Genomic DNA, 18,920 nt, shown 5'->3' with positions numbered 1-18,920 from the left:
GAATAGGGCTGTGGAATTTATCCACTCACAACCCCCGAATTCCCCCCACGTGTCTATCAGAACAGCAATATGTAGTCATTTATTTAATCCACAAAGTTATAAAATATCTGACACAAAGCTATAAGATGAGCAATTCTTTATACTGCGCCTTTTGAAATTCATGTATGTATTGTAATTTATACAACTCCTGCAATGCAACCGAGGGGTGGATTAAATCTAGTTGATTATTTTTAGACAAGTGAGAAATTAGAACGAACTACTTTGATTACACCAAAAATCACACGTGGATTATTCGAAGTAAGAATAAAGAGGGCTAAAAAATAATCAACACTAGAATTTATTTTTTAGAACATTTGAAACCCAGACGATTGGACCCTGTTGCGGAAGAATACGTACAACGTTGACTCAAAACTGTAACAACAATGGCTGACGTGTATGAAGTACACGCATACCTCGCCAGGTTTGTTTCTGTGACTAGTCGACAGACGATGCCATTTGCTTTGTGTGTGTTTTTGTTGTTGCTTACTGTACGTGTAAAATCCAGTTCTTTAACAGGCAACAAACCTTGCAAATTTCCAGAAGCTGCAATCTGAAGCGACCTATCTCTGATTCTAGCAGACGATCTCTCCAATGTTTAACACAAAATCAGCAAACTCTCCTGTCACATAGAACGTCCATTATATAGTGCAATGTTGAAATGAAGTTACCGGTCTGAAACATTTCGTCGTTTCTTCTGAGACAATCCTTGTTCTCTTATCATCTACAGATTTACCGCAGTCTTCACCACGCGAATTCACAACAGAAGTCAGACTTTCATAACTCATAACTCATAACTCATAACATTTTATTGATCCAACAAAGGAGAATTAAATTGGTCATCAGCACATATAGGTCATTAATTAATAATTATAAAAGAATAATTATAAAAGAATAAGAGAAGAAAATTCATAAAACCCATGATAACAAAAAAAAAATCTAAAGTAATATATGTACAACTACAATACCCTTTTTACTTGCACACATGACACACCGACACACCAACACACATGCATACATACCTACATACATACCTACATACATACATACATACATACATACATACATACATACATACATACATTCCATGTTAAAGTGTAGTTAAGAACATCACAGTAAGTATATCATTGTTTGGATTAACAGATAAGTTTTTATGTAAATGATGATAACAACAATCCATAATTAACGCTATTGCACTACCAAAAGAAGAGACCAACCAAACACATAAAACCAATCCCAGTAATCATCATCAGTTATCACAGGTATCACAGTAGATTAGCCATCAGGTAGTTAGACTCAATTGGGCAAAGTATAGTGTCAACACCATCACAACAGTGCTAAAGCTCATTATCACAGCACTAGTTATGATCAAAGGTCAAACAGTCATCAAACCAAATTAAATCTATCATTAAGAGGTACATTTAAAAGGCATCACTGATAGTCTGTGGCCAGGACAATGGCTCGGTTGCTGTTAAAATATCTCACAGCTGCAGGAAGAAAAGAACGCCGAAAACGCTCCGTTCGACACCTAGGCATGAGAAACCGAGCGTTCCGTGTGATGCGGAGATCCATCAGTGCGTCGTGGAGGGGATGCCCTAGGTCGAGCAGAATAGCTCTGGACTTACTGGCAAGCCTTCTTTCAACAAGGACTTCAAGGGTGTCAAGGCTCTGGCCTACAGTAGAACTCGCTTTCTTTATCAGCCTGTTCAGCCTGCCAGTGTCCCTTGCAGTGGCATTCCCTCCCCAACACACTGATGCAAACACCATCACACTGAACCATACTCTGATAAAACATGTACAGCATCTTGTTACACACATGAAATGATCTCAGCTTGCGCAGGAAAAACAATCTTGACTGCGTCTTCTTAAAAACAGCATCAACATGATTAAACCAGCTTAGCTTGTTATCTAGAACTACACCTAAATACTTGTACTCGCTCACTATCTCAATCGCATCACCTTTGATGACTACAGGATGGACAGTGTCTTTCTTTTTGCGAAAATCAAAAATCATTTCCTTCGTCTTGCTTGCGTTTAATACTATACTGTTCAAAAAAAGAAACGCATAGTTGCTACTTGCCAAATTTGTTTTATTTTTCGAAAAAATTAACAGAAAATCCAATATTTAGATTATTTGTTTGAAATTTGGTATGGACACAGTTGAATGCACACACAGTTCATTTGCATCTTCAAATCAATCAGTCAATCAATACGATTGGGTGCCGAGGCTGTCAAATCAGTAGGGGGTGTGACTGCCTTGAGCAGCAACAACTGCCCGGCACCTTCTGGGCATGGACTGGATCAGATGCCGGATATCTTGCTGTGGGATGGTGTCCCACTCCTCCTGAAGTGCCTGCAATAGATCGCGGTGATTTGCCGGCGCTTCTTCTCGCCTGCGCACACGTCGGTCCAATTCATCCCAGAGGTGTTCTATCGGGTTCATGTCTGGCGACATGGATGGCCAGGGAAGCACCTGGACATGGTGGTCGGTGAGGAACTGGGTGGTGAGTCGTGCTGTGTGCGGGCGAGCGTTGTCCTGCTGGAATATGGCATCCTGGTCAGCCAGAAGAGGAAGGGCGTGTGGGCATTTCTGCTTGACTAAAATCTTGACAAACATTGACTATATTCTATACAAGAAACACTTAACATGGGTAAAAGGAGAAACAGAATCCGTTAGTCGCCTCTTACGACATGCTGGGAAGCATCGGGTAAATTCTTCCCCCTAACCCGCGGGGGGTTCAAAATTGTGCGTGGCATGTATCCATGAAGAGAAAGAAAAGGGTACTAAGAGGAGTGAGCCACATCTGTACGCGTTTAGAATGTCCCGATATCCTCACAAAACGCTATAATTATGTTCACAAACAGGGATTAGAATTTCGCGGAGCTGTTTGGTTAAATGATCGGGGTTGTGTTTTTTTGTTGACAGCTGAACATGCGATGTAGAAACTTGTGAGAATTAACCGTGACTAAATCTTCATCAAATGATTCTCAAATCTGAACTGTGACTCGTCTGGTACAAGATACAATGGTCCTTTAAATGAAAGTCGCTTGTACATTTCAATGCTTGGTATTCTCTCGGGTGCCAGGAGAATGGTTCCGAATAACCCTCACTTACTCTATTACACATGTCGTGTGCATTTAGAGTGCTTACTTCTCTGTGTTTATCAGAGCTCCGTTAAATGTACAGGCCTTCAGTTTAGGAACGTTGTCAGTCTACTTGTTTCCGGGTTGTTTTAGAAACCTTTGACAATCAAACTTGGCATCTAGTATTTCTCTAAAGGTGACAAAAGAGGACACCACCACCCTCTTTACAGTTTAAAATCAGATACAGCGTATATAGATGACAATCATGTGGGGATGTATTGCCCACTGCGCTCTGCTGCGAGCGTTTTGACAGGGCAACTGAATTGCGCATCCTCCCAATTTTCGATAGCACGGTCGTTAACGATTCACTGCTAAATCGCTGAAGGCATTGTAACGAGCTGACGGTGTTAAAGAGCGAAAAGGAGGCGGGGTTTAAACTGAGAGAGATAAAGTGAGAGAGAGAGTGAAAGAGAGAGAGAGAGAGAGAGAGAGAGAGAGAGAGAGAGAGAGAGAGAGAGAAAGAGAAAGAACGAGACAGAAAGAGAGACGAAGACAAGAGAGAGAGAGAGAGAGAGAGAGAGAGAGAGAGAGAGAGAGAGAATGAGAGAGAGAATGAGAGAGAAAGAGAGAGAGAGAATCTCGCAGAGAAAGGTTTTGAGAGAGACAGAGACAAAGAGAGAGCGTGTGATGAACAAATCCGACTGTCCCTTTCGTCCAATAAAAAAACCCAGATGACGCTGACTCGGCTGCTTTGAAGCGTCTTGTCGCATATAAGGTCGTCACAACATTTTCTCGGTTGACTTGTGCCAGGTGTGAGCATACTCAATGTCGGCCTTTGTAGCGCAGTCTATTCAGGTGAGTCGCTTATTTCTTTCTTTGTAAACAAATTTTGTATAGATAAAAATAACTTGAATGGAAGATTAAAATATGCTGTGGCTAAGTCTTTGTGTGTGGTTTTAGAAAGAAAGAGCGTGTTAATATTTTGTATTATTTGTTTTATCTCCCTACTTTTGTTCTCGTTTTCTTTTTTTTCTGCTTTTTTTTATAGTCTTTCTTTCTTTATTTGGTGTTTAACGTTGTTTTCAACCGTTCAAGGTTATATCGCGACGGTTTTTATAGTCGATTTTTGCTAAATGTATTTCGGCAGACTGGTAATCGAGGAAGGTAAGGGTGTGTGTGTGTGTGTGTGTGTGTGTGTGCGTGTGTGTGTGTGTGTGTGTGTGTGTGTGTGTGTGTGTGTGTGTGGAGCGATTCCAAGAAAACTACTTGGCAGATGTTTATTACACTTTACATGTGATTTTTTTTCAAGATGATAATACAATACAATACAAGCCTCAAAACCCCTCACTCTCTCTCTCTCTCTCTCAAGCTGTATGTTGCTTTTATTGATTTTGAGAAGGCGTTTGATTCAATCAACAGAGCTTTGCTCTGGCCAATTCTGTTAAAAAATGGTATAAAAGGGAAACTCTTTAGGTGTGTGAAGGGTATGTATGATAATGTAAAAATAAAAGTGAGATGTGGAGCAAACTTTACAGATTATATTAATTGTACATTTGGTGTTAAACAGGGCGATGTTTGTAGCCCAGTTTTATTTTCTCTCAGAGTTAGCACTTGAGATAATTGAGAATGGAAGACATGGTGCCACATTTACTGATGATTATTTGGAATTGTTTATTCTTTTGCTTGCTGATGACTTATTGTTGTTATCAGAGACTGTTGTGGGTCTACAGACTCAGTTAAATCATTTACGCAGGGCAGTGTCCTCTCTTCATTTAAAGGTAAACATGAGTAAAAGTAACATTATTGTGTTTAGGAAGGGTGGATATTTGAGTGCAAGGGAAAGGTGGACATATGGGGAAGATATTTTACCTGTTGTAAACGTGTATAAGTATTTAGGAATATTATTTTTAACTCGACTCAGTTTCACGGCTGCCTGTAGCGATCTCTCAAGCCGGGCCAAAAATGCTCTGATGTGTATTATACAAAGATTATCTGTGCTTAATAATAATAGTTTGAATGTTTTTTTGAAGTTGTTTGACTCCCGAGTACAACCGATAGTACAGTATGGTGCTGAGATATGGGGACTAGATAAGGCTGCTCTGCAGTGTGAAAAAGTTCATTTATTTGCATTGAAGAAGTTCTTAGGAGTCCGAATGTGAACACCTAATGACCTAGTATATGGCGAGACAAACAGATATCCAATATATTTGAATTCTATTTTAAGATGCGTAAGCTATTGGTTGAAACTGTTAAACATGGAGGCGCACCGACTTCCTCGTAAATCATATGAAATGTTGTATAAAATGGATGAGAGTGGTAAAAAGAACTGGGCCTCAAGTGTTCGTTGTAAATTGTATGAGTATGGTTTTGGTTTTGTGTGGTTGAATCAGGGCGTTGTTAATGAAAAAGATTTTGTGTGTGTATTTAGGGAAAGGTTGGTCGATTGCAGATGGCAAGAGTGGGATTATCATATACAAAATAGTGATAGATTTGCTGTTTATCGGACATTTTGTACTGTACATGACATTAAACCCTATCTTTTGTTGAATATGGATAGACATCTAAAGTTTATTATGACTAGGTTTCGATTAGGTATTTCAGAAATTGCTGTGCATTCTAACCGATATAAAAAAAACATAATGCCGATCAGTTGATGTGTCCCCTTTGTAAAGAAAAGCAAGAAGATGAAGTCCATTTTGTTTTTTGTTGTCCATACTTAAACAGATTAAAAGAAAAATGTATCCCATTTAAATATTATAAAATCCCAAGCACTTTTAGACTTAGCCTGCTCCTGGCCTCACCTCAAGAAACTGTTATCAGAAATGTATCCCTGTATTTGTATAAAGCCTTGAAATTAAGAGATGTTGTAACCTCGTAGTTAAAGACCGTGTAATATATGTTTTATTCTGTGGTGTTGTGCGATTATTATGTTATTATGTTGTACCTTTTCTGCATCTGATGAGTTATATTATTTGCAACGTGAACCGTTTGTTCACACTCATTCATAAGGGGCTATGGCCTATTGAATAAATTATCTGCGTCTGCGTCTCTCTCTCTCTCTCTCTCTCTCTCTCTCTCTCTCTCTCTCTCTCTCTCTCTCTCTGCAGGAGGAGGGGGTAGGGGTCTCTCTCTCTCTCTCTCTCTCTCTCTCTCTCTCTCTCTCTCTCTCTCTCTCTGCAGGAGGAGGGGGTAGGGGTCTCTCTCTCTCTCTCTCTCTCTCTCTCTCTCTCTCTCTCTGCAGAAGGAGGGGGTAGGGGTCTCTCTCTCTCTCTCTCTCTCTCTCTCTCTCTGCAGGAGGAGTGGGTAGGGGTCTCTCTCTCTCTCTCTCTCTCTCTCTCTCTCTCTCTCTCTCTCTCTGCAGGAGGAGGGGGTAGGGGTCTCTCTCTCTCTCTCTCTCTCTCTCTCTCTCTCTCTCTCTCTGCAGGAGGAGGGGGTAGGGGTCTCTCTCTCTCTCTCTCTCTCTCTCTCTCTCCAGGAGGAGGGGGTAGGGGTCTCTCTCTCTCTCTCTCTCTCTCTCTCTCTCTCTCTCTCTCTCATATTCACTCTCTCTCACAGGTGCATATTGATTGATCCTTGTAAACGGCTGTAGGTATTGATTTATGCGAATGATCTGTGTCGTATTTTATTCTTCAATCCCTACATAAATCTTGCACAATGAAGTCTTCTTTAGTCATTAACTGCCACCAACGCGAAATTTTCACATGTCAAAACTTGACAAAATGTAAAAAAGAAACCAAGAATGAAAAAAAACACCGATGTATAGCTGTCATAAAAAAGGAGACATGTTACGGAACGTTTCAGTATAGACAGGGACCTAATATAGGTCTATGGTATAGACAAAACGACCGGCGCAATGGCCTAGTGGATAAGACATCGACCTCCTGAGCGGAACGTCGTGGGTTCGAATCCCCGCCGAGCCGGGTGGGTTAAGGGTGGAGATTTTCCGATCTCTCGCCTGCTAGTGCCTTATCCCTCTTTGTGTGTACACGCACGCGCTAGACCAAGCGCGCACGGAAAAGATCCTGTAATGCGTGTAATAGAAACACGAGATACCAAGCATGCATCCCCCGAATGCGGCGCATGGCTGCCTACATGGCGGGGTAAAAACAGTGATATATACGTAAAGGCCGTGGGAGTTTCAGTCCATGAACGAAGAAGAAGAGGAGTATAGACGAAAGGAAGAATTCACAAGAACCTCTGCTGTCGATCTCGAAAGTGAACGACCCCCCGAAAAAAAAGTCCCAAGACCAGTGAATGTGAATGTGCTAGTGAAGGTTTTGTATTGTATTTCATTGAACTTTCCATTCACTGTTTGATCTTGTCGTTGTTGTTGTTGTTACTGTTGTTGTTGTTGTTGATGTTGTGTTTAACCCTACGTCAAACATATTACAAAACGATGTGGTGCTGTCTTACAGAGCAAAAAGATGTCGGACACAAAGAAGACAATCCTGATCACCGGAGGGTCCGGCTACGTCGGCACACACACCGTGCTGGAGTTTCTCCAAGATGGAACCTATGACGTCATCGTGCTGGACAACAGTTCTAACTCCATCATGGGTCCGTGGTGTCAAATATATGTTTGTGTTTGTGTGCATGCCCCCCCACCCCCACGCACGTGGCTGGAAAGTATCCCTGTAATTTAAATTACCAAGCATAGTGTTCATTTGTTTATTTAATTCGGAGGACAATTGTATGTATAAGATTTCAAGGCGCATTTATCTATTTTGCCAATGATTAATTTTAATCAAAGTAATCTGTCTGCTTCCCAACCGCCTCAACCGAACAGTCCAGATCTATTTTTGCACAACGTTACCATATAAATAACTCCCAGATTGATGCCAAACGTAACAGAATTCTATTTTTGAGGGATTTTTCGTGATGTTCTTCGTCAGGTCACACCTATCTCGAAAACTAAACGTCGTAGGCTACAGAGCCAGCGCCCTTCCATTATATGAAGATATATGTATCTATGTATCTATGTGTGCTCCTTGATGCCTAGTTTTCATTTTTGAGATATTATCAATGTAGTAAGTTCTTCACGAACACTGAATGTCATTAGCAAGATCTAGATGTGGCACTTTTCAGTACGTGTACGGGAACGTGGACGGGTAACGTCATCAAATCTAGTTTTTACGTCACGCGTTTGCCAAGATCTGCAGTCTTGGTGGGAGCAAAACAACGTATGATTTGGAACATTGGAGAAAAAAAGTGAGTCACGGGTGACGCAATATCTCCACGTACACGTACAGGTCTTTGCTACACGTTCGATCATCTAGAACTCTGTATTGTATGGCGTGGAAGAGGAAAAGGGAGAAGCAATAGAAGTTCAATGCTTTTAGTTCACCTGCAACAAAATTAGCAATTCTAGATTTAGATGCCACTAGTGGCTTTTTTGTAGGACATTAATTCATTAAACAAATTTAACTCGGCACAGAAAGCAGCCGGTCAGACCGTTGATGATATCATATCCGGCTCCTTACAAACAATGAAGCCGCACTGTGACTTCCTCATTTTCCAACTAAATTCATTGAAATCGTGGAAAATTATTTTTTGACTCAGTCCGGACTCGGTTTATGCAAATTAGGAATACGTTCGCATGCTTGGCTAGCCAAAACTTACTACACTTTGTCTCATAGATGACAGGTTTTGAATGTTGATCTTTTAGTTTCAGGCTGAAAGATTTACTGAATGTTTTGATATCGCTTCACGCTACTTAAGTCCTTATTTTTGACCCGATAATTATGTTGGTGGGTTTTTTCACGGGCAGAGGGGTTACGGCGTGTGGAGGAGATGACGGGCAAGAAGGTTCCACGCTACCAGGTGGACCTCATCGACAAACAGGCCATCCAGGGAGTTTTCGACAAGGTCAGTGACTTTACTTACTCATCTGCTTACTCTAAGTATTTTTATTTTTTATTCAAAAGATAGTATGTTCAAAGGCCGCGCGTGGTTTATGCACGTAACAGTCATTAAAATTGATATGTTATCGGCCATCCCCCCAAATTCAAATCCTCAGCTGTGCACAAGGACGAAAACGGAAACGAAAGCACTCGTCTCTGTTTGAACCACTTGTCAAATCATTCCCAAAATACACTTCTTCTGCCTCGGTATCAACAGCCAGCGTTGATAGAAATTCGAAGCGCTTAAACCATTTCCATGTTTAGAGTATACACACTGTGTCTGATGTCTTATGTCCTTAATGACCTCTCGTTATTTTCCAACGTCCAGTATCCACTTGACAGAAATTGTATTTGACTGTGTGTCTGTTTGTTTTTTTGCAGCATAAGATCTTCTGCGTGATCCACATGGCGAGTCTGAAGGCTGTTGGCGAATCGTGTAAACGTCCTTTCTTCTACTACAAGGCCAACCTCTTTAGTGCTATCAACCTTATTGAGGTAAACACACACTGACACACACACACACATCGGCAAACCTATTTTAAACAAAGAAAGAAACAAACAAACAAACAAAAAACCAAAGATACAAACTAACAAGATTCAGGCAAACAAACAAAACAACACACACAAAAACCAAACAAACTCACAAACAAACAAACAAACAAACAAACAAAAAATCAAACAACGGAACATTTGACTGATGTTCATATTTCATCATTCTAATCCCTCAAAACCAATACATGGTGATATACTTTGTGACGTCTGTTTGTTTGTTTGCTTCTTTGCTTGTCTGCCTGTCTGCCTGTCTGTCTGTCTGTCTGTCTGTTTTGTTTGTTTGTTTGTTTGTTTGGTTGTACTTTTGTACTTGAAAAAAAATGTTGGACAACAAACAAACGCACACACTCTTACACAACGGGGAAAAAAGCTGTACTGACAGTCGTCAGTATGTCAACATCACCGATGAAGGGGTTTTCTGTAACCTTTACTGTAATCTAGTGCTAACCTGTGTAGCGTCGACAATAAACATAAATACCGCTCTTCCAGGTGATGCAAGAGAACGACGTGTACAACCTCATCTTCTCCAGCTCCGCCACAGTGTACGGTCCGCCCAAGGTGCTCCCTCTGGTGGAGACGCTGGAGACAGGGGGCTGCACCAACCCTTACGGCAGAACCAAGTACTTCATTGAAAACATCTTCAGGGACGTCTGTACGGTGGACCCGGTATAAAAACAGTTTTCTTTTCACGACCGACCCCCCCCCCTCCCCCTCCCCCTCCCCCTCCCCCACCTACCACATCTCACCACCCCTCTGTCTACGCTCGTATACATTCAATGTTGTTAAAATGTGCCTGGAAATATCTGACCGAATTGGTTATACAGTTTCACACGGTAAAGCGTAAAAGCAAATCCTTGATACGAATTGTGTGCATAGTGTAATGTTTCTTCAACGTATTTTCGACACACGACCGTTACTTCACTGCCGGGGTTTAAAGTTAAGGAACAAAATGCGATCTTAATTACATCTAGTAAAATCTGAAAAATGTAGCCGTTTTCAGACTCAAAATGTACAAAACAAAGACTGAGTATAATCTGAATGGCTTTTGTAAACGTCGGGTAGTATCCTGTGTACAAAAAGATTTCATTTCTTATTCTTTCACTCTTGACTTGTGTTTTAGCCGCTTTTCTCTCTTGCATTTTGAATGATGTTTTACAAATCGTTGTTAAATTTGATTCTAGAAGTGGAACATGATGTTCCTGCGCTACTTCAACCCGGTGGGTGCCCACGAGTCTGGCATCATCGGGGAGGATCCCATGGGGGTCCCCTACAACATCATGCCCTTCGTGGCCCAGGTGGCCGTCGGTCGCAGACAGGAGGTACAGGTGTTCGGCGACGACTTCGACACACCTGACGGCACAGGTAAGATTGCTTATAAAAGAGACACACCTGACGGCACAGGTAAGATTGCTTATAAAAGAGACACACCTGACGGCACAGGTAAGATTGCTTATAAAAGAGACACACCTGACGGCACTGGTGAGATTGCTTATAATGAGACACACCTGACGGCACTGGTGAGATTGCTTATAATGAGACACTGTATTCCACCGGTTGACCTTTTTAAATGCATGTACCGTAAACAAAATCGCGGGCAAAAGAACGAAAATACAGTTTAAAGAATAAAACAAAAACAAAAACCTACGAAATAAGGCATTGTAATTCACTAATGTCTTCGGATTTGCATGGGAACATAAGGATCACACAAAAGCATAATGATAAACTGTAAACATTTTTTTCTGTGGAATCGACTCTGTTTTGGTATTGGAAAATGAGTAGTCCGAAAACGTCATTGTGCAGAAGGAACAAAAGTTCTTGCACATAGCAAACAAAGTTTGCACTGAGAAATTAAAGCTCCGTATTTGACAAAAGTTAACAAAATTGAGAGTAAATCTTCCTGACCAACACATTAAAGAAAATTCCTCATTGATCTTACAGTAAATGTGTCTTTGACTGTATACGCTGCACTTTTCGATCGTAACTAACCTTCTGACAAGGGCAATAAATAAAACAGCTCACAAAATTGCAACTTATAAAACATACGCAGCATGTTGCATGTTTATGGGCATAAAACATAACATAAAAATTATGAAGTAACAGATGGGACTGAGCCAAAATCACAAATCAATAAGTTAAAGATACTTTTTTTCTCACGTACCCTATACATGCCAACCACCAACGACCTGTCCGGGCTTTTACATGGTGTGGTGAGATACGTGCGCGATATAAATCCTCGTAAATAAAATAAATAAATAAATAAATAAATAAATAAATACTCTTAACCTTGCACGCTTTCAAAACAATAATGAGATACGATTAGGCAAAAAAAAAAAATTGTCTGTTTAGGGTAACATGACCAAAAAAAGTAGGGTCGGTAGGTAGGTAAAGTTTTTTTTGTTTTTTTGTTTTTTTTGTTTTTTGTGTAAATGCTGTGTTGGCCGAACATTCACTTCTTATATTTGATGAATACATGTTTCAAAACTAACGTATAAATAAAACAGAGAGAAAGGGAGAGAAAGAAACGCCAAATGTCTCTTTTTAGCATTTTTACCTCTTTTTTTTTTTTTTTTTTTTGAAATCAAAAAAAAGTTTTTGGGTCGGCGCCAAATCGATAGGGTCGGTCGGGTTACCCTAAACAGACAAATTTTTTTTTTGGCCTTATGATACATGCACAGCCTAGCGGTGACCTTACAAGAAACTTTCCTCTTCTGATACGAACAAGTCAACAAGACAAACTTCATTCTGAAAACTCTTTGTCATTTCGCCGAGACACAAACATAAGAAGTGACAAAATTAGTTCGTGACGCCATTGTTTAAACTGTTTCGCTTTTGGGGTCAGAAATTTCACTTTGGAAGTGAAGGTGAAAAAGAGACGTCTTAGTTGGTCTGGTCGATGTCGTATCTCATTAGGAGACTGAACTGTTTTCGTTGTAAGGACTGTGCCTTTAGTATTCGTGTATGATGAAGACTTACTGACACTGTTGCAGGTGTACGTGACTATGTCCACGTGGTCGACCTGGCTAAAGGTCATCTGGCAGCCATGAAGAAGATCGAGGAAAAGAGTGATGTTCAGGTATTGTTCGCAATCTTACTATTACTATGAATTGTATATGTGTGTCAAAATACAACGCTGCTTTGCGGTTTATAAAAATCATGCCGCATTATCGGGCATTGATTATTGTGTCACGTAACCAGTATTAAACATCACTGTGATGCATGTGAACGTTGCGGGACCCAACGGCAACCACAGAAAACTATGTAGCCAGGAGAGCGGTTATCATCTTGATATGTGCATGCTCTCCAGATCTGCATTGATGCTTGCACGAAAATGTTTACACCTTACACGCACATGCACCCACTAAAGCACACAGGCATGGACACATGCTCCGACACATGCGACGGCGCGCTTAAATATGCTCGACTAATTTGAACAACATTTGAATGCACGTTGTGTACGTTTGTAAGATTTAATATGTAAGCACGGTGTATCTGATTTCAGCCCAAGATTTACAACCTGGGAACCGGGACCGGGATATCGGTGCTAGAAATCATCAGCGCCTTCGAAAAATACACAGGAAAGAAGGTGAGTTGGAAATCTCTGAGAAAAAGCAAGTCAAACTACAGGAGCTTGCATCGAAGTACCGGTCAAAGTATCCTACTCCTTACTGTAGTAATATATACTGATATACTAAACTATTACTACTACTACTTCTACTACAGTAAGGCTAAATGAGTCGGACACTTCAATCGACCGGTGCTTTGATGCAAGCTCTAGCCTAAGCCAAACCAACCCAAAGCAAACGGGACCAGCCGAGACTAAAACACACCAAAGAAAATGAGCGAAAAAACAGGCAAAGAAACAATTAACCAATCAAACAACCAACCAAGCAACAACCATGCAAACAATCAAACAAGCAAGCAGCCATTGAACCAATAAGATGTGCCTAAACTCATAAGTCACGTGATGGGTCTTTGTTGGATGTAGTTTATTCTCCTGTATTTTTGTGTGTATATTTTTGATATTTACAGTAAAAAAAAAAAGAGTAGACTTGGTTCACAAAATAGATAGTGCGAATGGGTCTCTTTGACTGGAGAGTCAAGAGGGGAAGACAACTCATTGTTACAACAGCATACTTATTGATGGCCGCAGGAGCGGCTATCTATTGGAATGCGTTCGGAGAGGTGACATGAGTCGTTTGTTACCGTTCTCACGAGATCAGTTGTTGAAACCAACTTTGTCATCTGTGCTGTTCCGGAAATGAGCTGCGCTTTTTTGGAATTCAAACAGTATCATGTCACTGTTGTCCCATTTGCGCTGTTTTGGAAATGAGCTGCACCTCGTCTGTCTGTTTATAGCAACACACACTGTCTGTCACGTACACTCCATGCAAGTCTCTCCGTCTCTCCCTCGCTCTGCCTTAGTGTCTGTGTGTGTATATGTCTCTCTCTCAATCTCTTTCTCTCTCTTTGTCTCTCTCTCGATCTCATGCGCTCTTCTCTCTCTCGAGTCATTTTCTCTCACCCTGTGTTCATTTATCTGTTTCTCCATCTCGAGTCACTCTCTGTCTATCTGTCTGTATGTCTGTCTGTCTGTCTCTCTCTCTCTCTCTCTCTCTCTCTCTCTCTCTCTCTCTCTCTCTCTCTTTCTCTGTCTCTGTTTCTCTCTCTCTCTGTTTGTGTGTCTTTGTCTGTGTCTCCCTCTGAGTCTCTCCGCCTCTGTCTTTCTATGTCTGTCTCTGTCTTTCTATGTCTGTCTCTGTCTCTGTCTCTGTCTCTGTCTCTCTCTGTCTCTCTCTGTCTCTGTCTCTCTCTCTCTCTCTCTCTCTCTCTCTCTCTCTCTCTCATCCGACTCATGGCACACAGGTCAAAGCAGAGGTGTCAGTCTTGTGTTAACTTTAGTGCACGTGTACCCAGCAGGAGAGGGGTGATTCGGGTCAGAAGTGGGGTAAGCACTTTGGTCTTCACTCTTAGGGTTCTTGCTTTCAGTGGAGAAGATGCCAACATGAAATTGCACTATGCTCTACTATTTATTGTCCTTGTCTATCGGACACGAAGAAGGGAAGCTACAATCGCCCCATGCCATATATACTCTTTGTTTCCTGAGCCTGGACCATTGAGACGGTTACCTCATAGATCTGTTTATTCTTCAGTTTGTCGGTGTCAAAAGTTATACCCCCATTCCACACAACCGTTCTAGGTCCCGTTCCCGTACCAACCAAGGACAGCTGCCACAACAATGGAACGCTGCGCAAACGGCCGTTTTTGGCATCTTTCAACAGCGTCTGACCATAGTGGCAGCCGTCCTTCGGTACGGTAACGGGACCTAGAACGGATGTGTGGAATGTGGGTATGACAACTCAGTGTGTGAGAGCGCTACCGTTGCGTTACCGTTTTTTTAAGTTCCTTTAACGATCCAAGCGTTCCGTTACCGATGGGTTGAGGTTCCATTACCGTTCATTCTGATCGGGAGGGGAACGGCTAAACATTTGAACATGCAGCCCAAACTCAACCGCCCCTACCGACCCTACCGTTCAAAGCAGTTCCGTTAACGATCATTTACGTTCCAATGCGGTTCTCTCCCGATCCCTCCCGTGCCCGCACCGTTCCTTGGTCGGTACGGGAACGGGACCTAGAACGGTTGTGTGGAATGGGGGTATAAGACTCGACCACTTGGCTTATGGTGGAGACAGCTGAAAGATCTCTGGATATAATTAAAGAGGAGTAGTCTTCCTTTTAGAAAATGTGTACTCTGCCTTGCAGATTAGAAGTTTGTGCTGTCGGGGCTGGGTAAAGGGAGTGGAGGGAAGGGGGGGGGGGGGGGGTAAGAGAGGGGTAAGCGAGACGAAAGAGGAAACTGGACAGGGAAAAGTCACTGCCTGAAGCATTCAATAAAGCCACCAAAAAAAGAAATTACGACATGCAGGTTTTCAATTCATATTTTTGCAAAGTATCTGCACAAGCTTGTGTGCCTCTGTGAGTGTGTTCGTGGCTGCTTTCATGGGGTGCCTGTATCCTCAGGAATTTGAGGATTTCTTGTATCTCTCTTTTTCTGACACCGTTGATTTAACGTCATTTTAAACAGGACAGTTTTTTTTCCTTTCAGTTATAAGTTGTAGTAGTTTGACCTTATTGTTTTAGGACAAGTAGAGCTCGTTCACCGGTAGCAAAGACGCACTCAGTCCGTCAGTGTGTCTGAGTGTGTGTGATGGGGGGCCTCTCCCGTGACTGGCCACCTGCAATGTACAGACAGGTTTGCACTGGCCCTAGGGTGTCCGTTCATGAGAGGGACTGCTGTAACAGTAAAACTAGTGTGATACATAAATAATCAGTTTATCCACTTGAATATATTCACAACAGGGACCTATCACTCTTCTTTGCATGTTTTTATGCCTACGATTTTTCAAATACTCTGCAACACATGTAACCCAAATACAACATGTGCCCGTACAATACCGCTTCTTTTATGAAAACATTGCTTCGGCCATGTTGATTTTAATCAACCAATTTTCTTGTGCATCTGTTCGACCAGATTCCCTACAAAATGGCGGGGCGACGAGAGGGCGACGTTGCCACCATGATAGCTGACGCTTCCAAAGCAGGGAGAGAACTCGGCTGGAAGACTGAGCGAGGCCTGAAAGAAATGTGTAAGTTAATTAGTCCGCGAGATAAAGAGACCCGGCCCCCTCTCTCTTAATTTCTCTGTCTCTCTGTCTGTCTGTCTCTCACTATGTCTGTATGTATGTCTGTCTGTTTCTCTCTCTCAGTCTGTCCCTGACTCAGTCTGTGTTTTTATGTATTTTTTGTGTCTCTGTCTCCGTCTGTTTGATTGTCTGTCTGTCTTTCTGTCTGTGTGTCTGTCTGTCAGTCTGTCTCATTTTTTCTCCCTCACTCTGTCTTCTCTCTCTCTCTCTCTCTCTCTCTCTCTCTCTCTCTCTCTCTCTCTCTCTCTCTCTCTCTCTCTCTCTCTCTCTCTCTCTCTCTCTCTCTCAGAGCAGGTTTGATTGCAAATAATGTATGCTGGTGTAGTACACTTGTGTTGTTGTTGTACCTATTCAAATTGTTGATTTTTGCGCTGGAAATGTTTGTATGTTAGAAAGAGAGAGAGAGAGAGAGAGAGAGAGAGAGAGAGAGAGAGAGAGAGAGAGAGAGAGAGAGAGAGAGAGAGAGAGAGAGTTTGTGCCGTGGAACGATAGAGCATGATTGAAAGCCGATAATGTATGTTAGCACTGTAAACTTGTTTGTCGTTGCACCTACCCATATTGTTAATTCATGCGCTGGATATGTCTTTAGGTTTAAGAGAGAGAGAGAGAGTGAGAGAGAGTGAGAGCGTGCGTGCGTTCGTGTGAGTATTATGTTTGAGAGAAAGAGATAAAACCGGGTGATTGTCCATAAATACAAACACACGGCATGTATTACTGACCCCCCCCCCCCCCCTTCCCACAAGTGACCCCGTTGAAATGAACCTTGTGTGTTTAATCAATAAAATGTCTTACGTCTTACGTCTCTCTCTCTAACATCTCTAACCCTGACTATACATCATCTCATTAATACTTACCAACTTTGAAATGACCTCATCAATCTTTTTGACTGCAGGCGAGACACTGTGGAACTTCCAGTCCAAGAACCCGTATGGTTACCAAGGAAAGGAGCAACAGTGAGGTTACTTCCCTTGTTACGTCATTCTCCATGAGAGTTGTAACACTTCCTCGTAGAGCTTTGCGCGCGATTAACACGGTCGTTTCTGAAATAATATGTGAAAGTTTCATCAGTTCAGATCTGAATTGGACACTTGCATTTTGATGTTTTATTTGAGGAATTCGCTGATTTCAAATATCCCATGAAAATGGAGTGTGGCGTATGAAACAAATCAGAGCATCTGCGTAACTGAAAGATTGTCCAATTGTAAATCTCTTTTACTGGCGTTCTTGTGTGTACACCACAAGAAGTTATGGTATTAACTGTTGTCGATTTTGGGGCGTGTTTATTGTTCATGTTGTCGTTTGTATTGAAAAATGTTATTAAAATTGTGTGGATCGAAGCGTCGTATGATTGACTCTGTGATGTGCGTGTGTGTATGCGTGCCTGCGTGTACGGCGCGCGTGTGTTTGTCTACCGTATGAACGTTTCTGAAAAAGTAGTCAAATATCTTCTAGTGACTACATGTAGTTTAAGATTAGTGAATGCAGACATATACTCAGACAGACAGGCACAAGCACACAAACGAACATGGCCACAGACTCTTAACTCCCTCACCCACACATACACGCACAAGTTTCCATGTGGGACTGTCTCAATGAACGGAAATAGCTCTGTCAAGGTTTTTTTTATGGGTTTTGTTGGAGAGATGCTTTCCTTTGTTTCTATAGAAACACTGAGGCAAGCCTAAAATGTCACGTGTAGCTTGCTTCCGCGTTTTGAAAGAAAAACAAGGGTAAGCAACTCTTCCACAACCTATGAAAACCCGACAGAGTTATTTCCGGAATTCGTCTTTTAAGAAGAATGTTGTATTCTTGACCAGAGATTATAACTCATAACGATTCCGAATTTATTTTGCCCAGTTATTTCAATTGTTTGTAGCTCAACGAATAAAGGATTTCAATCTTGATTAAATTATTACGTACAGCCTTACAGGTCTATTCTACATGTAGAACAGATTATACATATTGTCAGCATCAACAATCCTTATCCCAGTCTTGCTGATGAATTTAAGTTAAAAACCTAAAGGAGGCTAACATTATAAAATAAGTTGCTCTCTTTCTGTGTGTGTGTGTGTGTGTGTGTGTGTGTGTGTGTGTGTGTGTGTGTGTGTGTGTGTGTGTGTTTGTGTGTGTGTGTGTGTGTGTGCGTGTGTGTGTGTGTGTGTGTGTGTTAGCGTGCGTGTGTGCGTGCGTGCGTGCGTGTGTGTGTGTGTGTGTCAACAACAATTTGTCTTGTACAGTCTACTAAAAACACACTGCCGGGCCAACCTCGAGGGAGCATATCAAGTGCTACCGATCATGGCATTGCGTTGTGCAGTGTTTGCACCAATGGCCAAGTTGATAATTTTCCTAACAAACAAGGGTTACTTATCTACAAACTTCCTTGGGCTGACAAAGAGAGAAACAAAGAGGCGAGTCTGATATCAGGCCCCGTTACCTAGATCTGCCGATGTGGGCAAATTTGCACCCTTTAGCAGCGACAATGAGGGCTTGCATGGACGTTTTGAATAAACAAGTGAATTAACAAGTAATTAATCTGGATATATATGTCTTCCACACTGTGGTCAAATGACGGACGGGGTTTGAAACACAACTGTTGGTGGGTTATAAGTGTGGAGATTTTTTCCGATCTCGCAGGTCACGGTTTATT

The 18,920-nt window shown here is 41.7% G+C and overlaps 1 protein-coding gene across 1 annotated transcript; it reads left to right on the top strand.

The window, feature by feature from the left end:
- Window positions 1–3,846: 3,846 nt before the first annotated feature.
- Window positions 3,847–17,610, top strand: LOC138967150 (UDP-glucose 4-epimerase-like). The gene is made up of 10 exons (XM_070339652.1): window positions 3,847–3,975; window positions 7,536–7,677; window positions 8,888–8,985; window positions 9,402–9,515; window positions 10,062–10,238; window positions 10,754–10,934; window positions 12,560–12,645; window positions 13,072–13,155; window positions 16,102–16,216; window positions 17,166–17,610. The coding sequence occupies exons 1-10, from the start codon at window positions 3,946–3,948 to the stop codon at window positions 17,228–17,230; spliced, it is 1,092 nt and encodes a 363-aa protein (XP_070195753.1). The 5' UTR covers window positions 3,847–3,945; the 3' UTR covers window positions 17,231–17,610.
- The last annotated feature ends 1,310 nt before the right edge of the window (window positions 17,611–18,920 follow it).

Source organism: Littorina saxatilis, linkage group LG5, assembly GCF_037325665.1.
Source record: "Littorina saxatilis isolate snail1 linkage group LG5, US_GU_Lsax_2.0, whole genome shotgun sequence".
NCBI classification, from domain to species: domain Eukaryota; kingdom Metazoa; phylum Mollusca; class Gastropoda; order Littorinimorpha; family Littorinidae; genus Littorina; species Littorina saxatilis.
This window is presented reverse-complemented; position numbering and strand designations above follow the sequence as displayed.